Source organism: Prionailurus viverrinus, chromosome E3 (genome assembly GCF_022837055.1).
Source record: "Prionailurus viverrinus isolate Anna chromosome E3, UM_Priviv_1.0, whole genome shotgun sequence".
Lineage (NCBI taxonomy): Eukaryota > Metazoa > Chordata > Mammalia > Carnivora > Felidae > Prionailurus > Prionailurus viverrinus.
This window is the reverse complement of record NC_062576.1, coordinates 28871945-28888010: the sequence shown is the minus strand read 5'-3', so window position 1 is coordinate 28888010 and position 16066 is coordinate 28871945. Positions and strand designations below refer to the sequence as shown.

The following is a 16066-nucleotide window of genomic DNA, read 5'->3' as shown; positions in this document are numbered from 1 at the left end:
AAAAAAGGAGAGCGTGCTCATTTAAAAAAATTGGAGTAGGTAGAACAGCATGGTAGCAGGAGTGATAACAGAGGTGGACAATTTGGAAGGTGGAAAAATGTGAAAAAGTAAAGTGTTACCATGCCAAGGAAATCATTCTTTTGAGCGCAATAGAGAGATAGAGAGCAAGTAGGGAAGGGGCAGAGAGAGAGGGAGACAGAGAATCCCAACCAGCTCCGTGCTGTCAGCACAGAGCCTGAGGCGGGGCTCAGACTCACGAACTGTGAGATCACGACCTGAGCCGAAACCAGGAGTCCAGAGGCTTAACTGGCTGGGCCACCCAGGTGCCCCCTGTTACTGTTTTAGCTGAAGCACGTCTTCCTGTTGTTGAACATCCTGAGGGGTTGTTGCTTGGGAAGGTAAACTCCCCTCTTCCATAGGCGAGCACCACCGTGCGGGTGACCAATTCCAACGCCCACGCCGCCAGCCCCCTCATCGTAGCCGGCTACAATGTGTCTGGGTCAGTCCGCAGCGACGGGGAGCCTATGAAAGGGGTGAAGTTCCTTCTCTTCTCATCTGTAGTATCCAAAGAGGTAAGTAAAGAAAAGTGGAGAACAGACAAACTTGTGGGCGGGGCTGCGGGCTTACAGACCAAGAACACACTGCTGAAAATGTAGCTCAAGGTGGGTGTATTGTTTCAACGTTTAAGAACACTGTGTTTCTCGGTTGACTCCCGAGAAGCTGAGTGGCTTTGATAGGAGTGGACTATGTCAGAAAGTGCACAGGCCCTGAAATCAGTCCGACCCAGGAGCAGACCAGTCCCCACCCTGCCTCTTGCTGGCTGTGTGGGCTGGCCACTTCGTCTTCCTGCGCTCCATTTTCTTGTTGAGAGTGGTGACCCGTCATAGATGAAGACAGTCACGTCATTTTTTTCCAAGGAGACTGTGCCAATTTTTAACTTCTCACCTTGAGTGTAAAAAAGTCCGTGTTCCTTTTATCTCCAGTACTATGCCCTGGATTTCAGAAATACGTATCTCGTGACATAAAACTTAGAAAAATTTTCCAATAGCATGGCCATTTGCTGATGATCAGAGCACATAAGTGGAAAAGGAAGTCATTTTCACCCTCCCTACCCCCCCCTTGGCACAGGATGTCCTGGGCTGCAACATCTCACCAGTGCCCGGCTTCCAGCCCCAGGACGAGAGTCTGGTGTATTTGTGCTTTGTGGTCTCCAAAGAAGATGGCTCCTTCTCCTTCTATTCCTTGCCAAGTGGGGACTACACTGTGGTGAGTGGAGGAGATTTGCGCCTGTGAATGTATGGGACTCTTACAACGCAGCAAGAATCAATGCCATTTGGGTGTTAAAAGGAATAAATGATTGACCTGCAGTTTCATGACCATTTTATGTAGTGTAATTATTTAAGATGAGATTCTGATCCTTTGGTAATAAATAGCTGGAAAAAGTTTGGGCCTTCCTCTTTTAAGATCGGCAACAGGATTAATATTTTGTCTCTCAGCTCGCCTCAAACCCCTTGTCATTTGTGGCCTGTTGGGTCAGTTATTAATATTGATGGTTGAATCTTGTTGTTGGCCCTTGGTAATGAACAGACCCTTCCTTCTAGATCCCCTTCTATAGAGGAGAGAGGATCACCTTTGATGTTGCTCCTTCTAGACGTGACTTTACAGTGGAACACGACAGCCTGAAAATTGAGGTAAGACCTGCCTGCCGTCTGGAGGGACAGGTGTCCAAGTTGCCCACCCTGGGCACAGGCGTTGCAAACGTGTTTAAGAATAAACAGCCAGTATTGTATCTGTAAGGGCTAGGCTGCTGGGAAAAACAGAATCTTGTGCTCTGTTCCAGTTCAGCCTGGGATCCACTCTCAGTAATTTCCTCATCTGAGAAAATTGGAGCCTGAGTTCTAGCTACTTTGTGCCATGAGATGTATTTAGTGCGTGCCAGTGCCAGACGATTCAGGTACTGTCACAGGGGTGGGCGTACAGTGGGGACCTAACGAGACACAAAATTCTGTTCTTTCAGACATCAGTGGCTCCGATAGGTAAACTCACTAGTGTATCAGAAGGTGATAAGTGTTGTGTAGAAGAACGAAGCAAGGAAGGAGGTGACACACTGAGACGGGTTGGGGTCTTCCAGGGTGCCCTTGGAAGTCCTCACCGTGAGGGTGGTGTTTGAGCAACAACCTGAGGGGAAAGAACCAGGGTGGGAAGTGTTTGAGACGGAGGGAGTGGCAGGTGCAAAGGTCCTCAGGCCGAAGTGTGCCTAGAGGGTTTGAGGAACCCCAAGGAGGCCGGGGTGGCTGGGATGGAGGGCAGGGGGAAGGGAGAGACGACGGGGCAGATAGCACAGGACCTGGTGGGCCACTGAGGTTCTGAGCAGAGGGGAGGTGTGATTCCTCAGGCAGTCATGTTGAGGAGAGGTTGCAAGGGGCAAGGTGGAAGTGAGGGAGGGGTTAGTTAGGAGGCTGTGGCCATGAACCAGGTGGGAGCTGAGAGTGTGGGCTGCAGGGAGGGGGTGAGTGAGAGGTGACAAACTCCCTAGATCCTAAAATAGGTGGTAAATGTGTTTTCCATCACATTTCTCTTTAATTACAGAAGTAGATAATGGTTACTGTAGAAAATTTGCTAGATAGAGCAGATCCCCAAAGAAAATAGTAGTCTCCAAAAACGGACCTCCCAGTGTTACAGTTATTGAAAAAATTAGATTTTAATCACTTTCTTTTAATGTTACATTTGAAAGTACTATGTTAAAGTAGCTTAAATTGGTAGGAGCTAGCTTTTAGGTCACATGCTCAGTGGGGCTCTCACTGCTTTTTAAGATTCTGTAAAGCACTTGACTGTTTTGTGCACGCCGGAGTAGGCAGGGGGTGAGGAGATGTCCTTGCTTTTGCTTCAGGGGGCTGGCAGAGAAGGATGGGGCAGGTGAGCAAGGAAGGACATTCCCAGATCTCAACCAAATGCAAGTTTTTGAACACATGAATAAAATTTCAGGGTGCGGCCTGTGAGCTGCATGAGGTCAGGAGCCATCAGAGCGTCATTCTTTATTCCTACTGTGATTTAGTGCCTGGCACATAGTAGGTGTCTCATACAAGTAGCTGTTGGGTGAATATAGGGATCAGTATGTGGATAAACCACATCTTGTTGGAAGGCTCAAGAGGGGCTTCCTGAATTTTAAAAAAGCCATTTTATTTGAAATTCTCTCAAACGCTCTTTTATGTATGCATGCATGCGTGCCTTCATTCATTCAGGAGCGATTTATTGAGTGCCTACTGTATACCAGCTAAGAAAAGGTCCCTATGTTCATGGAGCTTGCATTCAATAAGAGGTGGACAAACAAAAAGAAATCAAACAAGGTCACTTTAGATAGTGGTAAAAATCTGACGAAGCTAATAAAACAGTTTAGCGTGGTAGATGGTGACCGGCCCTGGCAGGAGGCAGGGCCCCTGAGATGGGATGGACCGTCAGGTATGGCCTCTTGGACAGAGGTGCTAATGGTTTGAGCCCAAACCTGAGTGGTGAGAAGGAGAGGCCTCCGCCCCGATCTCCACGTGTGGGAAAGAGTGATCCAGGCCGAGAGAGCAGCTGGTGTAACAGGCCCATGTGAGGCGTGCCTGCCGTGCCCAAATGTGGTCAGCTTGAGGCCCCAGAGATCAGGGGGGCTGGAACAGAGCGACTCCAGGGAGAGCTAAGCCATGGCACTCATGAGCGGGGGCACAGACACGTGGAAACCAAGCATGGGGTATGGCAAATGAGGAAGGTGGCCCAGGTCGAGGCAACAAGGCCATGAATCTGGGTTGTGGTAGGAAGAGACTGGCGGGGGTGGGATGCAGAGAACAGATAGGTGTCGGAGTGTGGGGAGGGGTCTCAGGTACGCTGGGGCTCGAGGTTGGGAGACTGGAGGGTGGTGCGGTTCAGCAGAACAGGGGGCATTTGGAGGGGAGGAGGCAGCTGGGAGCAAGGGTGGGGGGCTCTCTCAAGTTTGACTCTGTGAGCTTTAACTGGAGGAGTAAACTTCTAGATCTCTGTCATCCAGTTATTTGACAGACATAAACGTGTTGGGAATGTAAGAAAGCAGGTGGACCCCGGGGAAAGCGCATCGGTGTGGGAGCAGCGTGAGTTGGGGGGCCGGGAGGGGCCTGGCTGGCACACGGGGCTCCCACATGGGCGGCTGGGCTAAGCGGTGGCATCGCTGACTGGTGGCGTGAGTGAACCAGGGAGGCTCTTGCGCTCAGGCACCTGCAGACCTTGTTCTTCATCTTCCAGCCCGTGTTCCACGTCATGGGATTCTCAGTCACCGGGAGGGTCTTGAATGGACCCGAAGGAGAAGGTGTTCCAGAGGCAGTGGTCACTCTGAATAACCAGATCAAAGGTCAGCAGATGCGTTGGCCCCCGGGACTGTTTGCCAGGGCTGGTTTTTGGTCACAGAGAGAAATGGAAAGGAAACCATCTTAAAGACTGTGAAAACATGCCAGCTTTTTGTCTCAAGCATTCTCGTGTAGACGGAGCGGACATACGGTTGTTTTTGGCTCATCTTCTTTTGCATGTTCTTGTTTTATAGTCAAAACAAAAGCCGATGGCTCATTCCGCCTGGAGAACATCACGACTGGGACATACACCATCCACGCTCAGAAAGAGCACCTCTACTTTGAAACTGTCACCATCAAAATTGCGCCTAACACACCTCAGCTGGCTGACATCATTGCAACAGGGTAAGGTCATTGTGTTTGTTTTTGGAAGTACCAGCGTGGATGTTCGCAGCCACGGGAGAACAGAATTACCTTTGATCTGACTGTGTGTTTCTGCCAAGGATGCACATTGGGTTTTAGACACCTGCGAGAAATCCAGGCTGGCATTCTTAGATTAGTGCTGGGCCGGCTGGGGGGCTCAGCCAGTTGAGCGTCTGACTCTTGATGTTGGCTCAGGTCATGATCCTGGGGTCATGGGATCGAGCCCCGCATGGGGTTTCGTGCTGAGCCTGGAGCCTGCTTGGGATTCTCTGTCTCTGCCCCGCTCCCCCACTCTCTGCTGTCTCTAAAATAAAATGAAAAAAAAAAAAATCCAAAAAGGTTAGTGCTAAGTTTTATAAACTAAAGGTACTTCTATGTAGATACTTAAGGAAAATTGTTTTGCTTCGAAGTTAAAATGGGTCTAAGTTAGAAGAAGATCTCTCATGTCTGACTCCACATCTCCAAGACCTTCCATGGCTTAACTCTTGAGGACTTTGGAAGATAGTACAGTTGCTTGGGAAAAGTTTGTCATAAGATGCTTCTGGTCGCTGTCAGAGTTCTTCCTCCTTTGTTGTACCTACCGTGAGCACGTGAGGGGACATCCGCTGGTTGAATTTGTGCAGTTCTATCCTGTAGTGATGCACCGTAGTACAGAGAACCCTGGAGTCAGACATCGGGTCCTTGTCTCCCCTGCGTGGAATGTCTAGCCTGGGCTGCCACCATCTGTGTCTGAGACAGCAGCAGTGCTCACTGAACCGTGGCTTGAACGGAGCGGGACAGGGTCTCCCAGGGGAGAGGCAACGCGAGCAAAGGCTTGGTGTGTCTGGGCAGGACAAGGAGAGTGACGAGGCCGGAGGGGCAGATCTCAGAGGACGTCTTCACACTCCCACTGGAAGAACAGGGTTTTCTCTACCAGGGGTCTGGTGGCCAGTGATCGATTTTGAGCATGGAGGGTGACACGGGTTAGGTTTCCATGTTCACTGAGGCACTCCAGCGGCCATGGTGGAGGGTGGCTGTGAAGGGGACAAGACTGGGGCACAGGTGGCGTGAAAACAGACTTGCTGAGGCCTCACCTTACAGGGAAATCAGGGACGGGTTGGAAAAGTACTTAGGGGTTCACGGTTTGAGAAGCAGGATGGCTGTGGGCAGGGCAGAGGAACCCCTCAGGTGACAAGGGTTCAGTCGTGGCCTCTGGATCTGTAGGACCACTAGGTGGAGCTCTTCACTAGGTGCCCGGATAGATGGTAATTCGGGGAGACGGGGCCAGGCGGCCGCCAGCAACTTAGATGTGTAAGAGCAGGTAACAGTAGACCAAAAATGGAACGCTGGCGTTTGAGGGGAGGCCTCGGGAAGATCCAGGCAACGGGGTTTAAGTATGCGGTGGTACCTGACGGTCAGGGAGGCCCCAGAGCTGAGCCCTGAAAGCACAGTGCATTGGCTTGGTCACTGAGGAGGCCACGGTGACATTTTCTGTAGACAGGTGGGGGTCAAAGTCAGAGGTTCTGTGGCCACTGGGAGACAAGGAAGTACATCGCCAGTGGAACCTGGTACTTCTGTCCCTATTGCGCTAGAGCTCAGAAAATCATTTTGGATTCACGCCCTTCCTCCTTTTCTTTCATATACATTTTTGGGCAACTACTCGGGGTGAGACCCTGTGATAAAGGCTGGGTGTGTAACAGTGAACCAAACTAGCAAGACGGAGATGGGGCTTTCGTCTTCCTGGGGAGACAGGCTCGAGCTGAGTAACTTGTGGTAGTAAGTTCCAGTAGGTGTGCAGGGAAGGGGGCCGGGGCCCAGAGAGATCCCTCACTGGGTCACTGAGACCCGGGGGGACTAACAGTTAGCTAAGTGAGGCTTCCCAGACAGCAGGAACGGTGTGTTCCAAGGCCCAGAGGGGTGGGAGAGGAGCCTTCTGGAAGGTGGCCAGCGTGGCTGGAGGCAGCTGGCAAGGTTAGAGAGCCTGTAGTAGGCTGTGGAGGTGGGCTCTTCTCCCCACCCGTGATGGGAAGCTGTTGAAGCGTTTTCGGCAAGGAAGCAGTATAGATCAGGGCATTTAGAATAGATGTTTTTTGTCCTGCTCTGGCCGCTCTGTGGAAGAGGGATGGCAGGGAACCCAGAGTATCCATGGAGGGACTTGACAGGAAACGGTGACAGTTGTCTGGAGGGGATAGGGTGGTGGCAGGTCCAGGGTACCGGCAGGGGAGGACAGGAAGTAGATGCCTTTGACAGATAATGTGGGGAGGGGGTCGGCAGACTGGTGCTGTCGGGGTCCCAGATTTCTTTTTTGGGCAACTGTGTAGATGGAGGACGTGCCGTTCACGGAGATGGGGGATGATACTTGTATTTATTTTTTTCTTTAAAGTGGATTATTTGGGTTGAAAGAGAGAAAAACGACATTTGTCGAGCATCTTTCGAAAAACTCATTTTCCTTTTGGGCTAAAATAACACATTTGCCCTTTAATTCATTCATGTATCTTATTTAAAAAACAATTCCCAATTTATTTGAGAAGGAAACGCCTTGGCTTCTGTCCAAGTGACTATGAGAATATAATTATCTTGTAATGCATCAAAATCATCAGTTTCTGAATAAACGTATTCACCTCTGATGAATTTGTTGACACAAATCAATTTTTGAGGGCTTCAGTGTAACACAACACTGTCCTATTTAGTTTTTTTTTTTTTTTAGTTTATTTTTTTAAACTAAAGCCAATGTGCATTTGAGATTTGGGGTAACTGGATAGTTATCTTTGAGACTATGAGCTAAAACAGGTGGGATGGGTAAAATATTTAAAACTTTGAGAGACAGAGAGGTTCAATTTAGAATAAAAAAGTGATGTTACCCGTGACACGTATATAAATTAAGACATCATGAAAGAACAACTCACCAATTCGGGCGCCTGGGTGGCCCAGTAGGTAGGCATCCACCTCTTTGGTTTCAGCTCGGGTCACGATCTCACAGTTCATGGGATCGAGCCCCCTTGTTGGGCTCCTTGCTGGCAGTGTGGAGCCTGCTTGGGATTCTGTCTGTCCTCTCTCTGCCCCTCCCCCTGCTCGTGCTCTTGCTTGCATGCACGCTCTCTCTGTCATAATAAATAAACACTGGGGCGCCTGGGTGGTGCAGTCGGTTGAGCGTCCGACTTCAGCCAGGTCACGATCTCGCGGTCCAGGAGTTCGAGCCCTGCGTCGGGCTCTGGGCTGATGGCTCAGAGCCTGGAGCCTGTTTCCGATTCTGTGTCTCCCTCTCTCTCTGCCCCTCCCCCATTCATGCTCTGTCTCTCTCTGTCCCAAAAATAAATAAACGGTGAAAAAAAAAAAATTAAAAATAAATAAATAAATAAATAAATAAACACTAATAAAAGGAAGAAAATAGCTCACCCATATCCCCTTCCTGCCCTTTTACTCTCAAAGTGCCCAGTTGGGGAGAGTGAGAACCAAAATGTGTGCCTTTAACTCTAGATCAGAGGCCTGCACACTTCCTGTGTAAAGGGCCAGAGAATAAATATGGTGGGCTTCACGGGCCATACGGCCTCTGTGACGAAACCCACCATGGCCAATTCATGAATGACTGGCGTGGCTGTGTCCCAGTTAATCTTTATTTAGCACACTGAAATTGGAGGTTCGTATGATTTTTGTGGGTCAAACTACTGTTTTGATTTTTCCGCCTCTCTTTTAACCCTTCAGAAGTATGAAAGTAAAAGTGTGAACACCCTTCTTAGCCCACCGTCCATCCAGAAACAGGCAGCTGACTGGATTTGGCACGTGGGCCCCTGCTCTAGATTGTGAGCTCATGTGGCAGGCTGGTCACTTCACTCTGCAGACACGACTGGCTTGTCACCGTTCTTAGACCGCACACACGGCTTCCTGCTGTGCTGTTTTCTGCCATTTTTTATTTGCAGCGGGTGGGCATTCCGACGTCGTGCGTCGTGTGTACTCCGTAATTATCCAGCATCGAATCCAACTTACTCTCTTTCTGTCAAAAGTAGCAACTGACTTTTACTTAAAGTGATCCATTAAGATTAGAAAATACAACCTTTAGTCAGCCGAAGATACAACTGGAGCCTCCAGCCCTGTGCTTTATTACACTTTAACACATCAACCGACTGAAAAACGAAGACCGTCACTGTGCAGGATGATGGTCTTGGTTGGTCTTCGGCAGCGAAGGGCCGCGCCTTTCACACGCTTCTCCGGGGACACTTCGCAGCACTTAACACACTGCTCACTTAGAGCCTCCAGTGTGAGTCATTACCTGAATAGGGCCTTTCAGTTAGAAGTTGCTTTGGTGGCTCCTGGAGTTCTATTTTGGCTTTGTAATTTTTTTTAACTTAATTACCTTTTCTGTTCACATCTCCCCAGTTGCTTTTATCCTGAACTGTATGGAATGACAGGCGAGGAAGGCGTCTTTGATGACGCCGCCCCGTTTCGTGGCCCCGGGCAATGCCACAGCGTCAGGCTCCTCACAGCTCTAGCGTGTAAGCCCAGCCCACGTCCTCAGTCCGAGGCTGTTCCGCCATCGATGATCCGCTTTACCCGAAACATTTTTATCATCTGCAGATTTTCTGAAAATGGCCTCCTCGGTGGGGGATTGTCCCATCCTGGGCTCCCACTGTGCCTTTTCCCGTACACAGAGAGGGGTTCGGTCTTCCCGCCAAAGGTTGTTTTTTGAGACCACAGTCATTTAGGCTGCTTTTCTGTCTCTTTCTTAAGGTTAAACTAGTCCTGGGGACCGGGGCAGGAAGAGGGATGCGCAGTTGGGGTTGGTAAGTGCCTCTCCTGTCACAACTGAATTCTCATGCCGGAATGGGTGGTCCCCTTGTTACAGGTTCAGTGTCTGTGGCCAGATTTCAATCACTCGCCTCCCTGACACTGTCAAGCAGATGAGCAAATACAAAGCTGTCCTGTCGTCTCAAGACAAGGACAAGTCTTTGGTCACCGTGGAGACAGATGCTCGTGGATCATTTTGTTTTAAAGCAAAGCCAGGGACCTACAAAGTCCAGGTATGATGAGTTTTGTTTTGTTTGAGATATTTGATGTTTTACTTAAGGTATTTAAGGTATTCAGTGATTTTTAGAAGGATTATCATTAGCCGGAATGCAGTTATAGAAGGAGCGTTTCTGTCCCCAGTTTCTTATTTGAAGTCTTTACGTTCCTGCATGTCATAGTAGAGCCCGATGGGCACCCAGTATGAAAATGATACTCAGGCATCTCTTTTTTCCAGTCCCGATGTTTGTCAGGAGTTACTTTCAGGCTGCCGATCACACCTGCACCTTCCTAGGCTTCTGGCTGCTATAGACTAGCCATAAGTCCCAAAGGAGATCAACATTAACCCTTTACTGATGGCAAGTCCACAGTGCATGGCTTCTGGCCCCCGAGGCCAACATGGAGCTTGTGTTTTTCCACCTCACCCTGAATACCATCTGATTTCTCCATCGAGGCAGGCACAGAAGCTGGGGACACCCTGGCCTGTGGCCTCACCGAGGGGGGTGAAGGCCTCAGCACAGGACGGTAGGCAAGAGGTGGACAGAGCCAGAGGTCAGCACACCGTGCCTTTCAGTGCCACGGCCCTGCTCACGGGGAAGGCTGAGTCCCCGGGCAGCTCGGGCTCTTGTGTCCCCGGGCAGCTCGGGCTCTTGTGTCCCCGGGCAGCTCGGGCTCTCGTCTGTCCAGTCAGCTGCTGCTCTTCTGCCCTGAAGAAGGGCAGGTGAGGTGAGGGAGAGGGCTGGGAAGGGTCCCTCTGAGACTGTGCTCTCCCCCAGAGCAGGCAGACTCCCCTCCCTGAGGAGATGGGGTGGGAGGAGAGTGGTTTCCCTGCTTCCGCTGAACAGTGTGGTGTGAGTACTTAGCCCCTTTGCCAGTCAGCCAGCTCTTGTGAAGTTGGCCACATTGACAGGCCTTTGGAAGCCCTTTCGAAGCCTAAGGGACTTGCCAAGGAAGGGCAACTTGGGGAGGTAGACTTCACTAGGGATGGACTCTTCCCCAGTCCTTCTTCTTAGCTCAGGCGTCCAGAAGAAAAGGCCTCACTCTGCCAGGAGCTCATCCACATAGCATTGACAAGTTCATAGCTTATGTCATGAGTGACCTCAAGCCAGAAGGTTCTGGGCTTTAGTGCAGTCCCCCCCCCCCCCCCCCCCCCGGGTACTGGTGACAGCTGTGTGCCTCTTTGGAGCCCCACCAGATGCACCTTTGTGCTTACCATGGCACGGCTGAAGGCTAGTTCTTTTGTATCTGATTAGAAATGTGTGTTCTTGGGGCGCCTGGGTGGCTCAGTCGGTTAAGCATCCGACTTCAGCTCAGGTCATGATCTTACAGTTGGTGATTTCGAGCCCTGTGTCAGGCTCTGTGCTGACAGCTCGTAGCCTGGAGCTTGCTTCAGATTCTGTGTCTCCTTCTCTCTCTGCCCCTCCCCAACTTGTGCTCTGTCTCTCTATGTCTCTCAGAAAATAAATAAATGTAAAAAAAAAAAAAAAAAAACTTTAAAAAAAGAAAAGAAATGTGTGTTCTTTCCATGGCCTGTTTGAGGATTTGTTGTGATTATAAAACTCGGCCTAGAAGTGGACCTTTGTCCTTCAAAGTACTTAGCCTTGGGCCCAGGTGAATGTTCTGGTGCCCTGCAGGCCGGGGGAGCCGCAGCCTTGATGCAGACACTGACGTTGTCCTGTGTGTTCCCACAGGTGATGGTCCCTGAGGTGGAGACCAGAGCGGGGCTGACCTTGAAACCCCAGACGTTTCCTCTTACTGTGACCAATAGGCCTGTGATGGACGTGGCCTTTGTACAGTTCTTGGCATCGGTTTCTGGGAAAGTCTCTTGTTTGGGTAAGATGTCATTTGAAAGCAAGAACAGATAGCTTCAAAGGAGTAGGCAGTTAGAAGTGGGATTTTGGTGAACTGTTCCTTGTTGGAGAGTGTAAAAGGTGGATCCATATTGTGTTCGATTCTTTCTAAGTGCCACACGGCGTCACCAGAAACATTTCTCTTGGAGCATTTCTGCTTTGGCTCCTAAAAGAACACGGGGTTTCTTGCCCAGCTCTGTCACTTACCAGCTGTGAGACAGTAAGCACTTACTCGACCAGCCTGTTTTTCTTCTGTAGCATGGAAGCATTAACGGCTCTCAGAGGGTTTTAAATATGGTCATGTCAGGCTGTGTGGCACAGATGTTAAGAACGTGGACTCTGAAACCAGGCTTGTGGGCTTGAACCCTCGCTGTGTGACCTGCAGCAAGTTACTTAACCTCTCTGTGCTTTGAGTCTCTGCTCCGTTATACGGAGATAATAACCGTACCTGCCTCGGAGGGTTGTTGTGAGGCTCAAATGAGCTAGCTCATGGAGAGCCTGTGCGAGTTTCTGGAACACAGTAAGAGTCATGCCAATCTTTGCTGTCACAGGTGATGTTATGATGATAAAGGGCCCAGTTCTGTGCCATTCAGTAAAGTTCCTTGATCTTTGCTCCTTTTGAGAGAGAGAGACAGACAGACAGACAGACAGAATGTGAGCAGGGGAGGGGCAGAGAGAGAGAGAGAGAGAGAGAGAGAGACACACACACACACACACACACACACAGAATCAGAAGCAGGCTCCAGGCTCTGAGCTGTCAGTACAGAGCCCGACGTGGGGCTCGAACCCACGAACCACAAGATCACGATCTGAGCAGAAGTCGGATGCTTAACCGCCTGAGCCACCCAGGCACCCCAGATCTTTCTTGCTGGTTTTCTGTCTTCTTCTGGTGCTCCATAATATCGCTTCCCCTCTTTCACCTCGCATCTGCTTTAGTAGGTGCCCTGTGACACTCTTCCCTCTCCTGGTCTTCTGTGCCTTGCATGGGGGTACTCAGCAAGTGATGGGTCGCTTTCAACCTCGGTGGCTTCTTTATGTGGTACTAATGACCTGCAAGGGGGAGGGGGAGATGTCCTGGAATCAAGTAGACCTGTCCTGGCTTTGAAGGAGCCCTGCTGGCCTTGCCCTTCAGGAGGTAAGTGGTGGCCAGTGGCACACAGAGGTGGAGGGTTCAAACCTGTGCTGGCGTTGGTGAGGGCAGCCAAGTGAAGCCTTCCTGTCTTTTCTCTGCAGACACCTGTGGTGACCTGCTGGTGACACTGCAGTCCCTGAGCCGCCAGGGCGAGAAGCGGAGCCTCCAGCTGTCCGGCAAGGTCAACTCAATGACTTTTACCTTTGACAACGTGCTTCCGGGAAAATACAAAAGTAAGAACCATAGGCACCGGCTTGTGGCCTTCACGTACTTCCTGTCTTTCTAAAATTTCTAAAACCCAGCTCTCAAATTGCATCCCAGCTATATACCTTTACTTGTTTAACTTTTCTTTGCCCCTTGACCTTGAATGTGCGTTGTTTAGCAATGGATGATTGTGTAAGAATTGATGTTCCTTCCATGCATAACTACCACCTTGTCAGGACAACCCACACATTTCTTCCGTGTTGGAAGGGGGCCCTCATTCATGCCGTTTTCACTCTAAATGCCAGAACAGAGCGCATGAAATATTTCCAGTGATGTATTCTACTACTTAGCAGCTGTGTGACCATGGCAGGTTACTTGATCTCCCTGAGACTCTGTTTCCTCTGCTAAAATAGGAGTAATACAGCCTTTCTGTAGAGTGCCAAACAAAATGAAATATAGTTTGTTCAGTGCCTGGCCAACATTGGTTCCCTTTTCCCTGCAGTTTGAAAACTCCCATTGCCTATATTTCTGCTTCTTCAAAGCTCAACTTGGAGCTGGTGGCAATGAATAACTTATAAAGTAATCTTTTTTTCTGGGAAATTGTTTTCTATTATATCAAGTTTTGGCAGACTATGGTAATGGGGGCCACTTGCCTATTTTTATAAAGTTTTATTCAAACACAGCAGCACCCATTTGCTTACATATCATCTATAGCTGCTCATATGCTATGAAGGCAGAGTTGAATATTTGACTGCCTGACCTGCAAAGTGGAAAATACTTTCTGGCCCTTTATAGAAAAAGTTTGTTGATCCCTAAATATTTTTACTTGTAAGTGTGATCTTGAATTACTGTCAGTTTCTTTCTTGTTGACGTTAATGACCGTTGGTTTCATTTTCTCTTTAGTACTCAGTTCTGAGCACGACTAGCTCTGTGTGTGTGTGTGTGTGTGTGTGTGTGTCTGCACGTATACATTTAAAAAAATTAAATCATTACAGTTTTTGTTGAGGGAGGTGATATGCTCTATGCCCACGGGTGTCTGTGTTGTGGCTTTTCCAGTGAGCATCATGCATGAAGATTGGTGCTGGAAGAACAAGAGTCTGGAGGTGGAGGTTCTGGAAGACGATGTGTCCACGATTGAGTTTAGGCAGACGGGCTATATGCTGAGATGTTCCCTTTCTCATGCAATCACTCTGGTATGAATGGCTTGTGGGGATTCTCTTATTTGGAGGGTCCTTTGGAAAGCAGGAAGGACCAGCATGCCAAGAATATTATAACCATAGTTAAGTCAGATTTGCTTTTCTGCCCCTCGATTCTCCCCCTTATTCGGGAAAGCCTAGTCAGGAAGCTTTGTTTAAAGTCCCTTAGCAGAAGGATGCCTTGATTTGGGAGATTTTCTTGTCCTAGACCCACATTAAATTCTAACTTTGATTAGTGATTTGGGAAAGCCATTGATGTCGTGTAAAGTGTATTGATTTTGTAGCCCTCGATCATAATGTCCACTTCTCAGTGTTGTAATGAAGTTTAAGTAAACCTCTTATGTATTTGGTTTCCTTGGTGTGCACTACTATTGTTATTATGATTATTTTAATATTTATTTATTTTTGAGAGAGAGAGAAAGGCAGAGCGTGAGCGGGGGAGGGATAGAGAGAGAGGGAAACCCAGAATCCAAAGCAGGCTCCAGGCTCTGAGCTGTCAGCACAGAGCCCGAGGTGGGGCTCGAACTCAGGGACGGCGAGGTCATGACCTGAGCCGAAGTCAGACGCTTAACCGACTGAGCCACCCAGGTGCCCCAGTACTGCCAGTGTTAATAAGTACAGCTGAGTCAGTTTCTCTAGTATGTTCCAGTGCAAAGGACAGAGCTGCTAACATCTTACTGTTTTGGTGAGGTAGCTCCCTGATAGGCAGTGTACCACCTGGGTTTCAGGAAGGAGAACATGTGTGTAGGACTGTCTAGGTCCATTCATGAATTTTATAGACCTTTCTGGCTTCAGAGAGTGGCAGATGTCATTGTCAGGTTCCAGTGGAGAAACTGAGGCAAACGACAGTGAAGCGATTGCTTACTTTAGACACGTGGAGGGATTGCCGCTGGTGTCTCCAGGTCCTGTGGACTATTCTAACTGCTACAAATGCTCAAGAAGCAGCTGTCCAGGAGATGGGTCAGCTGATGCCCAGTTGAGAGCAGGTGGTACACATTTAGGAAATTGTTCCTTCCCTTAAACTCTCCAGCAGGTTTCCCTTTCCCTTAGGATGAGATCCACATTTCTTAACGATGGCCCTTCCCTAGCCCAGACCTCCTCCTTATCTCTCCACCTTGCTCCCTGGGCATTGGCACACCAGCCTTCGCCGCTTCTGCACCAGGCTGGTTTCCTCCTCTGGGTCTTTGCACACATGTTTTCCTCCGCCTGCAACTGCGTCTTCCCTGGAAATGCACATGGTTGGTTTACTCTCATCATTCAGGCTGTAGCCATAATGTTACCTGCTAAAGGAGAGGGCCTGCCCTGAGCCCACCAAGCTGAAAAGCTCCTGCTGTGATCATGCTTTAGCCTGCTTTCCTGGTCATTTTCCCCACCTCTCCGTTACTATTAGCCGCAATCTAATTTCTTTATTGACCACAATGGATTTTCTGTCTTCCCGTATTAGAACGTAAGCCCCTTGAGAGCAGGAGCCACGTCCGCCACCAGGACCCGGCCCTGGGTCTGTCACATAGCAGGTGCTCAATAAATATTAGTTGATTGAGTGAAAAAGAGCATGTTTTTGTGGGAAGTTTTTGAAGGTTTTTAATTTTCCTGTAGTGCCCAACTGCTCAAATGATTAATGGGTAAAACAGATGACTGGTTCAGAAACAGAAATATTATTAATCATCTTGGTGTCTCCGTCTCCCCTAGTAAGTCATTGTATTGGCTTTGGTCCCTTAGGAATTTTATCAGGATGGAAATGGACCTGAGAACGTGGGGATTTATAACCTCTCCAAAGGAGTCAACCGATTCTGCCTGTCCAAGCCTGGTGAGTCTGGAAGGATTGATGGGCTCTGAGTTAGAGAAATGGAAAGGCACCCGAGGATCATTGTGAAGGCTTTTTTTTTCCTACCGTGGTTCTTTGTGTATCAGGCTATTGATTTCGGTTGTGGTTAGTGTACCCCTGTGTTTCCGTCTCTTTCCTCTGGAGGAAGTGCTGTTTTTACC

The 16066-nt window shown here is 49.1% G+C and overlaps 1 protein-coding gene across 1 annotated transcript in view; it reads left to right on the top strand.

Annotated features, from left to right (window-relative positions):
• LOC125154266 (nodal modulator 1) overlaps positions 1-16066 on the top strand; it is a 56886-nt gene that overhangs the window by 13374 nt on the left and 27446 nt on the right. Inside the window, exons 7-16 of the mRNA XM_047838257.1 lie at positions 420-572; positions 1129-1266; positions 1602-1691; positions 4258-4363; positions 4553-4703; positions 9541-9715; positions 11390-11531; positions 12782-12913; positions 13941-14077; positions 15800-15887. Coding sequence (XP_047694213.1) covers positions 420-572; positions 1129-1266; positions 1602-1691; positions 4258-4363; positions 4553-4703; positions 9541-9715; positions 11390-11531; positions 12782-12913; positions 13941-14077; positions 15800-15887 — 1312 coding nt within the window. The remainder of the gene's footprint in view (positions 1-419; positions 573-1128; positions 1267-1601; positions 1692-4257; positions 4364-4552; positions 4704-9540; positions 9716-11389; positions 11532-12781; positions 12914-13940; positions 14078-15799; positions 15888-16066) is intronic.